Source organism: Patiria miniata, unplaced genomic scaffold, assembly GCF_015706575.1.
Source record: "Patiria miniata isolate m_02_andy unplaced genomic scaffold, ASM1570657v1 HiC_scaffold_27, whole genome shotgun sequence".
Lineage (NCBI taxonomy): Eukaryota > Metazoa > Echinodermata > Asteroidea > Valvatida > Asterinidae > Patiria > Patiria miniata.
The window spans coordinates 4,492,673-4,506,174 of NW_024037066.1; the positions used below are offsets into that span (position 1 = coordinate 4,492,673).

Here is a 13,502-nt window from a genome sequence, read left to right on the forward strand (position 1 = left end):
CGCTGATAATTACATCTATAGTCGAAGAGAAACATAAAAAAGAGTATCAGTCTGATTACCAGACCAAAAGATTCTGACTACTTTGACAAATCTTGCCTTTATAGTTAGAATCTTTTTGTCTGGGAACCAGACTAATACAATTGCCTCGCACTTCACATAGGATACCAGCCAAACTATCGTGCAGTTTTATCATTTAACACTTATAAAGCTGATTACTGCGTAGCATGTGCTCTCTTTACGTTATTATAATTAATTGTTTTCAGCAGGTTCATTTGGATCCCCAGAACTAGGGAATCATCATTTGATCACATGCATGACTGTAATTATCTGTACTGTAGATAGTCTGGAACCTCCGTGAGCATGGAAACAGGAATGGCTTAGAAATACTTGGTGACCATTAATAGTCCGGTGTGTGAACATTGCATTGGAGCCAGTGGTGTATATCTGGGGTTTAACGTGGTGTGGGGGTGGAGGCGCACTGGGAGGGGGGTCAACATATTTACTTTTGTTGAAATTAAAAACGTTTCAGTCTTAGATAAAACATAACAATGGTAATTATTTGTCTTCATTTCTGGCGTTTATAAAATTCATGTTTTGCTTGTTTATTCTGACAAACATAACCTGAAATGGAAAAAAAAATATGTGCAAATAGCCTGATCCATCAAATCCATCAAACCCACAAAGTAAATTTACTTCTTATCTTAAATATCAGAATTTTTCCAAATAATTGTTTTCATATGTGGACACACTACACCAAGAAATGGTTCAAATTTTAGTTGAATGATCTGGTATTTTGGAGTAGCCCTGTCTTTCTTTTTACCTGTATCCTCCATTGCTGGATCTGCATTTGTACTTATAAGCTTAAGTTGTTAAGCTAAGCTGTAAGTTTCCTTGTCAACCCAACCATATCTGTTCCTTCCCTTCCTCGCCTCTTTCTTTTACTTTTCAATATTTCATCACCACTGCACCATGACCCCAATAATCAGCCCATTGTCATCACATCTTTAGGTTTCCCCTGACCCCTTTTTTTATCAAACTAATTGTCTTATACTCTCACATGTTTTGTTCCATGTAAGAGCACTTTAAGTGCTGTATTTCGCAACCCAAATGTTTACCTATAAGCACCCCCCCCCCCCCGCGGAGTCTATAGACCAATCCGGGCACGCTATCAATTCTATCACGAAGGCCCCCTTCAATGGCGAAAGCATTGTTTAGATAATTCGTCACGGTGCAGTAACTTTGTATAACATCGTGCGGTATGCTTGTTTTTTTTTGTTGAATGGGTCCTCGCGAGTGCACTATGTGATTACGACCATGCGTCTATTGGCTTCAACCACAAAATGATTAACTTCAAAAAGCAATCCATATCCCTGAACACTGCCCTCTAGTGCTGATAATGGATGTACAATCTCTGTTCTCGGGTGTGAAGCTTCCCATTATTCCATATCCCTGAACACTGCCCTCTAGTGCTGATAATGGATGTACAATCTCTGTTCTCGGGTGTGAAGCTTCCCATTATTCCATATCCCTGAACACTGCCCTCTAGTGCTGATAATGGATGTACAATCTCTGTTCTCGGGTGTGAAGTTTCCCATTATTTTGTGCTACCGAGTGTTTTCTGGGCTCAACGGTACGCCATTGCCCTCTTCCTCTTGTGCCCCTCCCCAAATATTAAGATGGGTGAAAAATGCCTGGACTCGCGCACACCGCAAAATGATTGACTTCAAAAAGCGATTCATATCCCTGAACACTGCCCTCGAGTGGTGATAATGGATGTACAATCTCTGTTCTCCAGGCTTCCCATTATTTTGAGCCGAGTGGTTCTTGGGCTCAACGGTAAGCCAGAGCCCCCTCCCCTGGTGCCCCGCCCCCACCCAAAAGGTTAGAAAAGGTGACAATGAGCTTTTCTTTGTTAAAAAGTCGATCACTGCCACCCCTCTCCATGAAATAAGGACCGCTATGTTCCCCTCCCCTTCGAATTGGAACCCCCCCCCCCCCCCCGTTATGCCACTTGGGCTGGATGAAAGCACTGTGCAAAATGATAGCACCGCAGCGCGCAGACTATAATGCTTTAAAGATGTCCCGTTCTGATTAGAGTTGCCGTAAAGTGAGTGTTACACTGGACAATGGGGCAGACCAGTGGGCAAATTTTTTTAAGTTATCAATTTAACTTTTGAAGTAATAATAGAGCCCTCACGCATTTCCTTGTCTGTATCTGAAATCTTTAAACCCCATATCAATCTTTCTTTTAAACTTCACGAATTAGATATTTTGGAAGGCCGAGATGGGAAGCGTATTGAGACGACAGTCACTACCCAAAGACGTTTATGGCACTCATGGGGGGGGGGGGGTGATGTGGGTCTTGTTTTTCACAAGTAAACGCTACTTCTTCACCCAATCTAGAGGCTGTTGAATTTCATTCTAGTCAACACGGATGCGATGCGAGGGTGCAGCTTAGCCTACACCAACTCGGGACTTGGTCGCCGCCCTCCACTCTTCCCTATCCAGCATTAGGGTCCTCAGCTCCCCCGTGTCACTGAGACCAACATCCCGTCGCAGCGTGTCGATGTACGTGGCTCGTCTCCGCCCCCCCCCCCCCCCCCCCTCCTGGCAACACGGAAAAGTGCTGTTTTTCATTCTAGCGCACCCGCTGTACATGTTCATTTGTTATCGTTCGGCAAGACCCTAATCCCTCATTCCAAGACACAGTTATATTACTTAAAAACTCCACTCTCACGCAGATTGCTTTGCTACTTCATTTAATGAAGCCTTCCGGAAATGTGAAATTTGAAAAGTTGAAAAAAAGTTAGAGATAACCTGAACCAATGAAAGAATCATAAGGTAGTAAGATACGAGTCTACATTGATGTATCTGTCTGTAAATAGAAATCGTTGCAAAGTGTCTTAATATTTTACTTTTAAAGATCCACTTTGTAGAGTAAAACCCGATCTATTCTGGGACCTATTTGAAGCAAAAATGATGATAGCTTGACACAAAAAGTTTTGCCTAAGTACAATAAGTCCGTGATCGTATAAGTAAGCGAATGTATATCACCTGATTTTGTTCCGTATCTTATTTATATGCGTACGTGACTATAGTGTCTTAAATTGGTTCGAACAGTCTTTAAATTTAAGTTGATTTCACATAGTAATTATGACTTTCTTGTGAAAGATATACGAGAAAACAAAACAACAAAACAAGAAAAGAACTTAAAAAGCCGTCTGTCCTCGTTGAGAAATTGCCGTTTTCTTTTTCGCGCTTTTCCCAAAAGTCCTTATAGCAGTTTTGTATTATTTGAGGAACATTATTTGTAAAAGGCAGTTACAAAATGGAGGTACGTACTCGAACCAGCAAGCAACGTCCCTCCTTCTTATTCTGCCATTACGTTTACCTCATGCGTTACTCAGGAACTTGTCTGTTTTCCGGTTGTTTTTTTTTCTTTCAAACTCCACCATCTTGGTCAGTATTGTTTGAAGATAGTTTGAATCAAATATTGATTGAGTATCAGAAACAATGTGTGATTTACACGTAAGACAACCGGCTCCAAAACTAAAATGACTGAAAGACGAAAGAATTAATCAAATCACAATAAAAGGAACGACTTCACTACTAATTCTACGTTAACTAAGCCGGGCACAATGCCCGTCCAGGCCATGTATCTTGCCGTGCTGTCTTGCCATATTCCACGATTTGCCCCAGTAACAGGCTCATGGTCTAATTACGCCTGCCATCTGTAAAAAAAAAATACAATCGTTGTTTCAATCGTAGATTATCATTTGTGTACATGTACTTTGTGAATGGACTCGGAGCCAAACTTGTGCTTTACTCATACTCTGACTCGTAATGGTTTCAAAGAAGGATCTAGACATAATGTTTTTTCTTCCAGGTCTATATCATTAACAAAATATACCTGATTGGTTGTCATCTCGTTTGAGCTAGTGGCAGTGGCAGTGATGGTGTTGGTGGTGGTGTCCCCACCATCCCCAAGCGATGTGGCTGCTCTTCCTCCTATACGAAACACATTCGGAGGTCTCAGTTAATAACAATCATGGACATGTGGGACTAATCTAGGCCTACTAGAGGCATTGTTTTGGTCAACAGGAAGGCCTTCAAATAAAATCCCTGAGATATTGGAGAAAGGGCGACAATCGACAAGTGCTACGGATGAAAACCACCCAAGACTAATTATGTCGAAAGTTACTTCGCAACGTGGCGCAATCCAGCAAATTAAGTTCAGTGGCGTCCCCAAATCGTTTGGTGCGAAAATGGATACATCTGCAATCAGTAACTTGTATTGAAGTACGTGAACAATGCCTGCGTTGGCTCATTAAACGAAGGCAGTGTTCTGCTTGCAAGATCGAAAAGTCTGCCAACAGTGAAATTAGCTTACACTATAATTAGCTTACAAAATAATGATGAAATTAGCTTACATGGGCAAGAGTCCGTCCCTGTTCCTCACTGAGGCGGGCATTGGCTCGATGTCATCTGAATGTCAGAAGGCAAACATCGAACAAAATAAGGGGTCACAAATACAAAATGATATTAAATTGTGTGGACCATTGTGACCCGTGACGTCATAATCTGCCAAAATGTTTGCTTCCTTACGGTTGTCTAGGCCTACACAGGGTGACCCCCAAGCAACCCTGAAACAGTTACCTTTTTTCTTCAAATTCATGATCTGTGCATTTTAAGTTTTTGAATATCAGATTAAAGCTGAGAGCTTTTCTTTACAACACTGGTTTTGCAAGAAGGATGTAGACATGTTATGTACTTCTTCTTCTTCTAGGCCTATATCACCAACAAAATACCTGATTGGTTTTCCTCTCGTTTGTAGCAGTGACAGTGGGTGTGGGACAGTGGACGCCTTTGTACGAAAACACATTTGGAAGTCTCAGTTAATAGCAGTTATGGACATGTGGTACTAGAGCCTTATTCACGAATCGGCCATATTGGATTGAGAGTGAGGTAAAATCTTGATTTTTGGAACTTGTGTAGAGAAATGAAAGCAAGTATAATTAATTTCAGTCTGCTTCAATAAATAAATTAAAATTTGTAATTAAACTTTCTCTAATATTTAAAGCCAGATTTTAAAAAAAAATGACAGTGAAATAAGGCTGCATTGTGCCACATAAATAGTCTGGCGCCATCCCATTCAATAGTTAAGAATTACTATGATATATGTTCAGGGAACTCAACAAAAATGGCCAACTATCGTGAATAAAGTCGTTTTGTTTAGTCAGCGGGAAGGCCTTAAAGCCTTAAAACAATCCCTGAGATATTGGAGAAGGTTCGACAATCTACAAGTCATATACGGATGACAACCACCCAAGAATCATTTACTCGAGAGTAAGGCTTCGCAACTTGGCGAAATCCAGCACCTTAAGTTCAGTGGCGTCTCCAAATCATTCGGTGCGAAAATGGACACATCCGCAATCAATGCAACGTGTGCTCAAGTAATACCTGTGTTGGTTCAATAAATGATGGCAGTGTTCTGCTAGTAATACTGTACATGCAGATCGGAAAGTCTGCCTACAGTGAAATAACTCAAACGTAATTTCTTTTTCTCAATGGCTCTGTTTTTGTTCTAGTATCACAACAGTAGGCCCCAATTCACGTTGGAACGAAATAGTCAAACCCCCGGCCCAAAATCGGCCAGTGTTCTGTTGTGGAACAATAATGACTTAATAAACCGTTCTAGTATTATTAAAGACAAAAAACACGACAGCCGTTTCCGCAAGACGGAAATTGTGCGGACTATCAGGCATCCAACGGGTTTGCAGACGCCCAGTTTACAACCAATTTTTCGTTAAAATAAAACCGTTCGGATCGAAAATTTATTCGGATTCAAAAAATCGCATATTTCCCCCATTCACCAAAGTAAGCAAAATGTTTACTTCTTAAAGGGATTTACATCGTGGAATGCGCCCAATTGGGCTACAAAACATTACAAAGAGCAAACAAAATGTCAACACATCACTCATCCTTTAAAAATCTGACGTTTTGTGTTATTCTTGGAGAACCATTTGAAAACTATAATTTCGGGTGTCAAAATGTTGACTCCCAAACATCGAGCTGTTTGGTGCTATAGTCATGATTCTTGCCCCACATGTTCCGGCATTTTTGTCTTTTTGCCGTGTGTATGTGTCACACACTTGTGGTAAGCAGAGATAATACATGTTTAGCAATATCAGGTAACCAACCAAAATGCCATGGATTTATATTGCTTGTGCATGACTGGTCACCGCTCAGCAGATCATGAAGGTTTTGATTAAAACTAAAAATAATGATGAAATTAGCTTACATGTTCTCCAACACTCCATCTAGCTCATTGCTGTCAATCGCTTGCATTAAGGCCTCCAATGCCTTGGTGTCATCTGAATGTCAGAATGCAAACATCGAACAAAGTAAACGGTCACAAATAAAAAAGGATATTACACTATATGGACCATGTGACCTGTGACGTCATACTGGCGCCGCCCAAACATGTGCCGTGGTGTTTGTAAGCATTAGGACACAATACGCTACATGCATTTCATTCACAAATAGGTAATGCCATTGGAATGGACATAAAAGGAGTTAGAAGGTTAAGATCTTTGTGTTTGAAAGCTGACTAGCATCATCCCCTCCATAAACAGTCAGGAGATAGAAATAAGTGCGAGTGCACAATAAGCTCTGGCCGTCTTCCATGAACGTCTTGCATGATCCATCAAACTGATGTCTGCCTGAGCTTAAAAATACGACACCTAAAAAAGCTACGCCGATGGTATATACGGAACACCATACTTTTGTTTCATTTTTTTTTCTTACTATAAACAGTTCTCTTAAAAATGATTTTTCCTCTTAACGAACCTCCAGTTTGTATGTGTTGTTTTAACTTTAAATTATTTCATAGTTTGGGTGTCTGCAACCCCCCGTTTTGAGCACGAAATGAGCCCGCCCTCATGCGAGTGAATAACTTACATATTGCTATAGGAAAGTAGCAATTGAAAGAGAAATCTGTCTTTTTGTTATTATGAGCAATGAGTCAGAACTAACGTAAAAGTTTATGTTTCTTCGTAAGCTTGCTCCTTGCAAGAAATTGTGTGGTATGCTAACAGTCTGAACGGATATGTATAAGAATTAAATAGTGAACCTCCGTTCATATAATAGTCTAGGGCTCTAGGCGATATTTAAAAAAAAATTACATGAAAAATATCGCCTATATATTATTATTGCGTTGTCCATGCACCCATGAGAGGGGAGCGTTTGGACAAGGTCCGAACTCGTAACAGTGATCACAATAGTACACATGATAAATGAACTTTAAAAAAAATGGTACGCGAGAGAACCGTTCCCGAAGAACTGTGCACAAGGCACACATAACCACACTTGAAAATACTACACATCCTAAAATTATGGGGAGACACTAAACTAGTGTCTACCTAATACAATAATTTACTAGAAAGTATATCCCTAACTTCCATTCAATATAACTCTGATAACTGAATGGCATTGATCTGTGTTTAAGTAGAGTGGCTACAATCATTTAGTTAAAAAAGTTTTTTTTCCTTTTCGAATTGGCTATATACGAATAGCACCATGGACATCGCCTGTGTGCCTTCTGGTGATCAAGAAACAACCCTATATGGGTCATTCTATAAATTTGGGGTCCAAAGTGTGACATTTTTCCCGTCCCTGTTACCTTGGTACTTTGTAATTTGCCATTCAAGCATCATTAAGAATGACTTCAAATGATGTTTTATTTGTTGGGTAGGTAGTTTGCTATTCATAATCACTCTTGGAGGATGACTGCATTAAGGAGTGCATCAGAATTATACAATCATAGATGTCAGATGTAACAGGGACGGGAAAAAAAGTGGACCTCAAATTTATAGAATGACCCATATACCAGTCAATATTATTGGTCAGCGTCAAAGAATAAAGTACCCACCTTCGATAGCTGCTGCAGCACAAGCCCCAATCAGAAGTAGCAGGATGAAGCACTTCATGGTGATACTGGAATAGAGAAGCTCAACTGAACCTTCTTGGTAGAAACTATACCACGCAAACAAGGGCCGATAGTAGCAACGTCACGCCAGCTCCGGTTTGGCACACCAGGGAAATCGGCGTGCTTATATGCTTTTTCTAGCCCGTGCTGCCCGTGGGTGGGCGATGTGAAGGACTGTACATCATGCGACGACAATCATTAGTAAGACCCAGTTTGCCAACTTTTTGAACAGTTGTTGAGGAGACCAACCCCCGCATTATTTTCTCCAAGTGGAATTACAACTCCCCCCTGTTTTGACAATTATTTTACTAACTACGTGACAGGAATAGGCGCATAAACACTTGAACATGAATTAGGCGCAATATTCTAAATCGTAAACTAAATTAAAATACGTCGGGGTTTTGTTTTTTTTGTATTTGTTTACTATACTGGGTTGTTTCTCTACCACTTGTGAGCTGACTTCCGTGGGAGTAATTTGCGCCTTGTACTTTTAGATAATGGATTTTTTTATATGCATAAAAATATGTTAAATTTGGAAGACGTCAGCTTGGACAAATGCTTTGGACGTTGTATCCTGCTGCTCCTTATTTTTGTTCAAGGAGACCATCCTGCAGCGTATCCAGCGTGTGGTTGCGAGAGCGCCCTCCACGGCGACATTCAACCATTTGTATAAGCGGACAATTATAAACAAAACTGGTGCTAGTATTCCCCTTTGCTTGTAAATTAATTTGTATAAGTCAGAACAGCAAGTATCTAACCACGCCCCACCCGTCTGACCATGTTAACTATTTACAAATCCAAGTTTATTTGTGAACCTCCTTTAATAATGCCATCCCCACTACATCTTGATTCATTACTTCAAGTGTCGTTGCCATGAGAAATAGTGGAGCAGCCATGCACTGAGCAAACTACACAGAAACTACACAGAAACTACACAGAAAAGAACATTAAGTTGTTCTGTACCATGGCACCATGGTTGTACTTGTATTCTTGTCAAATTAGAATTGGTATCAAGCCGGGCTTACGGTTCGCCCACCCACACGTAACGCCTACAGCATTTACCGTCCCAGTGTACTATACGTGCGGTCATGTCACTGTAACCACGACGTGGGGATGGATAGTGCAACAATAAGGTGAGATACCAATTACTAGACATGTCGAGGCCAGCAAACGACAATAAATACGATATGTAACGCCGTGCTAGTAAATATCGGGGCACCGACGGAAAAACACGACTGTCTAGTGACTTGTCCTCAAGTCTATTCCACTGAACCATTAAACAGGCGGCGTGAACTTTAATTGATGACGTCACGTGAACGATCTTTGCAGACTGGCATGGAGTGCCAAATGAGGTTTTCCCTACCGTTGACATTCCATTGTGCATGTTCGATTTGTTGAAGTGGTTCTTTTTTTATTATTTTGCTGGTATAATTTGTGTCGAGAACACGCCCCTGGCGACTGACTGACTGGCGCTGATAATTGTATGTAGGTCTAATCATATGGTCTAATTGAAGAGAAACATAACCAAAATGGATTAGTCTGATTGTTGGTCTACAAATAGGCCTGATTACTTGAACCAATAATTGGGTCACCGGAGAACGAAAATGATGTTTAAAATTGTTGATTGGCTCTACTTTTCAAGATATACTGGGCCAGTATCTACCATGACATGAAAAGACCCTGCAGGGTTTACAATTTATGATTAAAACTCTACGACCTACACAATATACATGTGAAAAACGTATATTATCTTGGAAACAGTATAGCCAATCAGCTGTTTTAATTTTCATATTTAGCACGTTTTATTTCTGAAGCCGTGGACAACTTCTAAAAAATTGCAGACCAGTGAAATTACCAGACCGAAATATTCTGACTTATTTTTTTTTGGACAAATCTTGTTTATAGGCGTACAGTCAGAACTTTAAGTCTGGGAACCAGACCAAAAATTGCTTAGCGATTCATGTAGAATACCAGCCAAAATTTAATATCGTGCGTTTTATCATTTAACACTTTTAATATAGCTGATTGCTGTGTAGCATGCGCACTCTTTACGTTATTATAATTATTACTTTTTTGCAGCTTTATTGAATCCATAGAACTGGAGAATCAATTGATCACATGCATGGCTGTAAATATTCTAAATGTAGAGAATCTGGCACCTTCATGGGCATGAAAAAAGGAAAGGTTTTCAGAAATATATGTACTTGCAAAAATTAACCAACGCTATTACTGCATATAACAAAGTTGTAACTACAGTATATAGTCCGGTGTGTGAACATTGCACTGGATGGAGCCGGCAATGGCATATCTGGGGATTAACCATTATAGCTGCAGCTCTATGGGATTAACTTTTTAACTGACGGGGGTCGGGGGAAGGGAGGGGGGCAACTGGGCTCATTTTGGAGGCGGGAGTAAACTCAATTGGATGTTGAAAGTAACACAGCACATGTTTTGGGCGCAAAGGGGACACATGCCTCAAGTGGGGGGGGGGGGCGTTCCCCGGCCCGCTCACCCCCTATATTTACGCCTGTCATTGAAGCTCTTTTACGTGCAAAGAGAGAATTAAAATCACTCGCTTCTTTTTCACTTTTAGTACTACTCTACAGTTTCATTTTATTAAAATATGAGTCGAGGAACTGAGCTCTTAAATTTTTCACAAAGACAAATAAGAGAGAGTACCGAGGTTCCATTCAACGAACTTGCCAAATGATGCTTCTCCCCCCCCCCCCCGCCCCTCCCCCTCTCTCTATCTATGTCTTTCAACTCAATCTCGTCACCACACTAATATTGTTCACATGTATTTCAAATCAAACACAATTCACTGAAGTTGCTTTGCAAAGTTCAGTATAAGCCAATTTATTCTTCAGCACATCCGAAAAGAGCTACCCTCAAATTTGAATTGAACCTAGCTTAGAATTTACAAGACCAAGTCAAATATAAAACGACTCCAAGTTTAATCGATGATTATCGGTAACTCAGAGATATTTGAAAACTTTAGGGTAAGTTTGTCAATCTGTTTTCACTTTCCACGGCCACTTGAGACAATTCTTGGGATTGAGCATAGTTAGTTAGGGTATAGGAGGTGACCACTGATCTCTATATAAAGACTGGATAGCGGATATGCATACAACATTCACACAGTAGACTTTGCATATTGACCAATTCGCCCCGGTCTCACAAAGATGGCCGCGTATAACACGAACGTTCTACGCGTAAATACGCGCGCGTTGTATCAACAGTTGACGCGCATTTTGGTCACGTACACATATTATGATGTTCTAAAAGGGACACATTTCCGTAGTGATTATAATTTCAAAAACGCCGAAAAAGTGATTTGCGGCATTATAAAACTAAGCACGACGTTAGAAAAATTCCAGTTATAAAACCTTGGTCAGTTGGTCAGTGGTGGTGGCCAAAATATAAGTCAACTGAACCGCGACGTTACAAAAGAAATCATGCTGTCTATAAAGACGGCAACTTGTCCTTTGTAGATCACCAGCCGGTCTCACCAATATGGCGTCAAATTCGTACATTGTGCGGCTCTTTATTAGCTATCCAGTCTTTATATGGAGATCAGTGGAGGTGACTCCACGAGACCTGTCAGATATGTGATGAATCCTCAGCTCTTTCTCCAACATCACTAGTCTTATTTCATTTGTGTCCGGAAGGCCAGTGTCTGGTCTTAGGGGTTTGACATGACTGTTTCGCGATTTTGGAAAATGATTTGTTGATATAATAACCTTTTTTGCGCAGACAGGGTGGTTTGATATCTTAATGATGAATCTACGAAATAATGAGTCTATGAATTAAGAGAAAATGATTACAAACGGTTGAATTGATTTTCCTTTTATCTATAAGAAACAGATTAAAAACAAGAAGAAAAAAATGACGCGATCGGAAGATAAATAAGCCGGTCTTGCTCGTGGTTTGTCTGTCTAGCAGTGTTCAAGAATCTCCTCCCACCAGCATCCCTCGTGGCAACATTCCTCGTGAAGTCCACGCTTGCCGACGTCATCGCTGTCGCTGGTCAAGAAAGTGTTGGCTTCTCCAGCAGAAAGGAACTCTGTGTAAAAAAAAAAGACAAAGACTAAAGCAACTTTCGCCTTTTCTTATCTGTTTATTACTGTTGTCCAAGTTACATTTTGTTCCCGGACGGAAAAATTAAGGAACTTGTTGAAAGAAATGGAGAAAGAAGTAGTTAATTGATAATCCTCGCAAAGAATAAATCAAAGTGGAATGTACTAAAACTGGACAAACCATGACTTTTTACCTTCTTTCAACGGGGCAATACCTATGTTCCCCAATACCTATATGTTCCCGAATACCTATGTTCCCACAACCCTAACCCTACGCCTATCCCTAACCCTAACCATAAGAATTATAGGGAACATAGGTATTGGGGAACATCGGGTATACCCCCTTTCAACGACACTTTGCATAAATGTCGATAGTTGTATTAATCTCTGCAGGTTTTGTTGTCACGTCATTCAAAAATGAAAAGGACGACTTGGAAAACTTTTCGTTTTCTATACATGTACTGGTCTATCGTCAAACTTTAGAAACTGATTTGCGGACTCCTAATTGTCAGAGGTGAACCTCAGCCTTTACAGACTGCAGTGAGTTAACCCTGGAGAATTTTAGTAATGAAAATGACATAATGATTTACCATCGTTGTCTCGCTTGTGATGAATCAGACCAGACGGATGACAGACGAAACGCGACCAACTGTGGATGGTACTCCCGCAGACACGGAATCTCGGACCGCTCCATGCTCTGGGGATTGGGACAAACCAGATTCAACCATAATTTTGAGATAAACAAACAAACGGACAACAAAAAACGACAAGACAAGGCATGCATGGTCCCGGAGCGATCGACTGCACGGTTATCTTCAACAGCCTTCTTCAACATCTCTTCGGGGAGTCGGGGAGTCGGTCGAGGAGCCAGTCCGTCAGTCCGTCAGTCAGTCAGACAAAAAAAAAATATGAAGTGGACTCCTAACTTTCATTCACTCGACGAATTTGGCAATTTTAAGCCATCACTTTCCGGACCGATCGAACAATAAAATAAAGACCAAACTGTGACTCACATTTTGATCTGATAGTTCATCTCATTCTCAAACTCGTCATCTTTGACATCAGAGTTTACGTTGGGCTTCGGAGGGTCAGCCAATGGTCGATCTGAATGGGGGGGGGGGGGGGTGGGAATCGGTAATGCTGAATGGTGTTTGATTTTATTTTGAATAACACGGATTCGTGAAAGGAAAATTGACCTAAGCTGATATACTATAGGGGTTTGGTAAATTCGCCCACACATGCACTCTTTAATTTCGAAACGATGACGCAATAAATTATCCTGGGCAGCACTGCGTCGCAGAATTCAGTGAATCTTGTACAAACTTGAGCTAATCTTACAAAACGTAGTAAGCTCACCTTACAAAATTTGGCATACGTAAATTTAATCCCGAAAATACTGTTGTTCAAATCGAACATTTATTGGCCTTTTCTTGCACACG

At 40.6% G+C, this 13,502-nt stretch overlaps 2 protein-coding genes across 2 annotated transcripts; both read right to left on the bottom strand.

Annotated features, from left to right (window-relative positions):
- Positions 1-2,792: 2,792 nt before the first annotated feature.
- Positions 2,793-8,135, bottom strand: LOC119734473. The gene is made up of 6 exons (XM_038207999.1): positions 7,931-8,135; positions 6,302-6,374; positions 4,809-4,864; positions 4,431-4,485; positions 3,911-4,008; positions 2,793-3,731 (listed from the first exon to the last, which is right to left on the bottom strand). Exons 1-5 carry the CDS (start codon positions 7,986-7,988, stop codon positions 3,936-3,938), a joined length of 315 nt encoding a protein of 104 aa, XP_038063927.1. The 5' UTR covers positions 7,989-8,135; the 3' UTR covers positions 2,793-3,731; positions 3,911-3,935.
- A 3,436-nt stretch (positions 8,136-11,571) lies between these two features.
- Positions 11,572-13,161, bottom strand: LOC119734158. The gene is made up of 3 exons (XM_038207502.1): positions 13,077-13,161; positions 12,654-12,760; positions 11,572-12,050 (listed from the first exon to the last, which is right to left on the bottom strand). The coding sequence occupies exons 1-3, from the start codon at positions 13,094-13,096 to the stop codon at positions 11,923-11,925; spliced, it is 255 nt and encodes an 84-aa protein (XP_038063430.1). The 5' UTR covers positions 13,097-13,161; the 3' UTR covers positions 11,572-11,922.
- Positions 13,162-13,502: the final 341 nt, after the last annotated feature.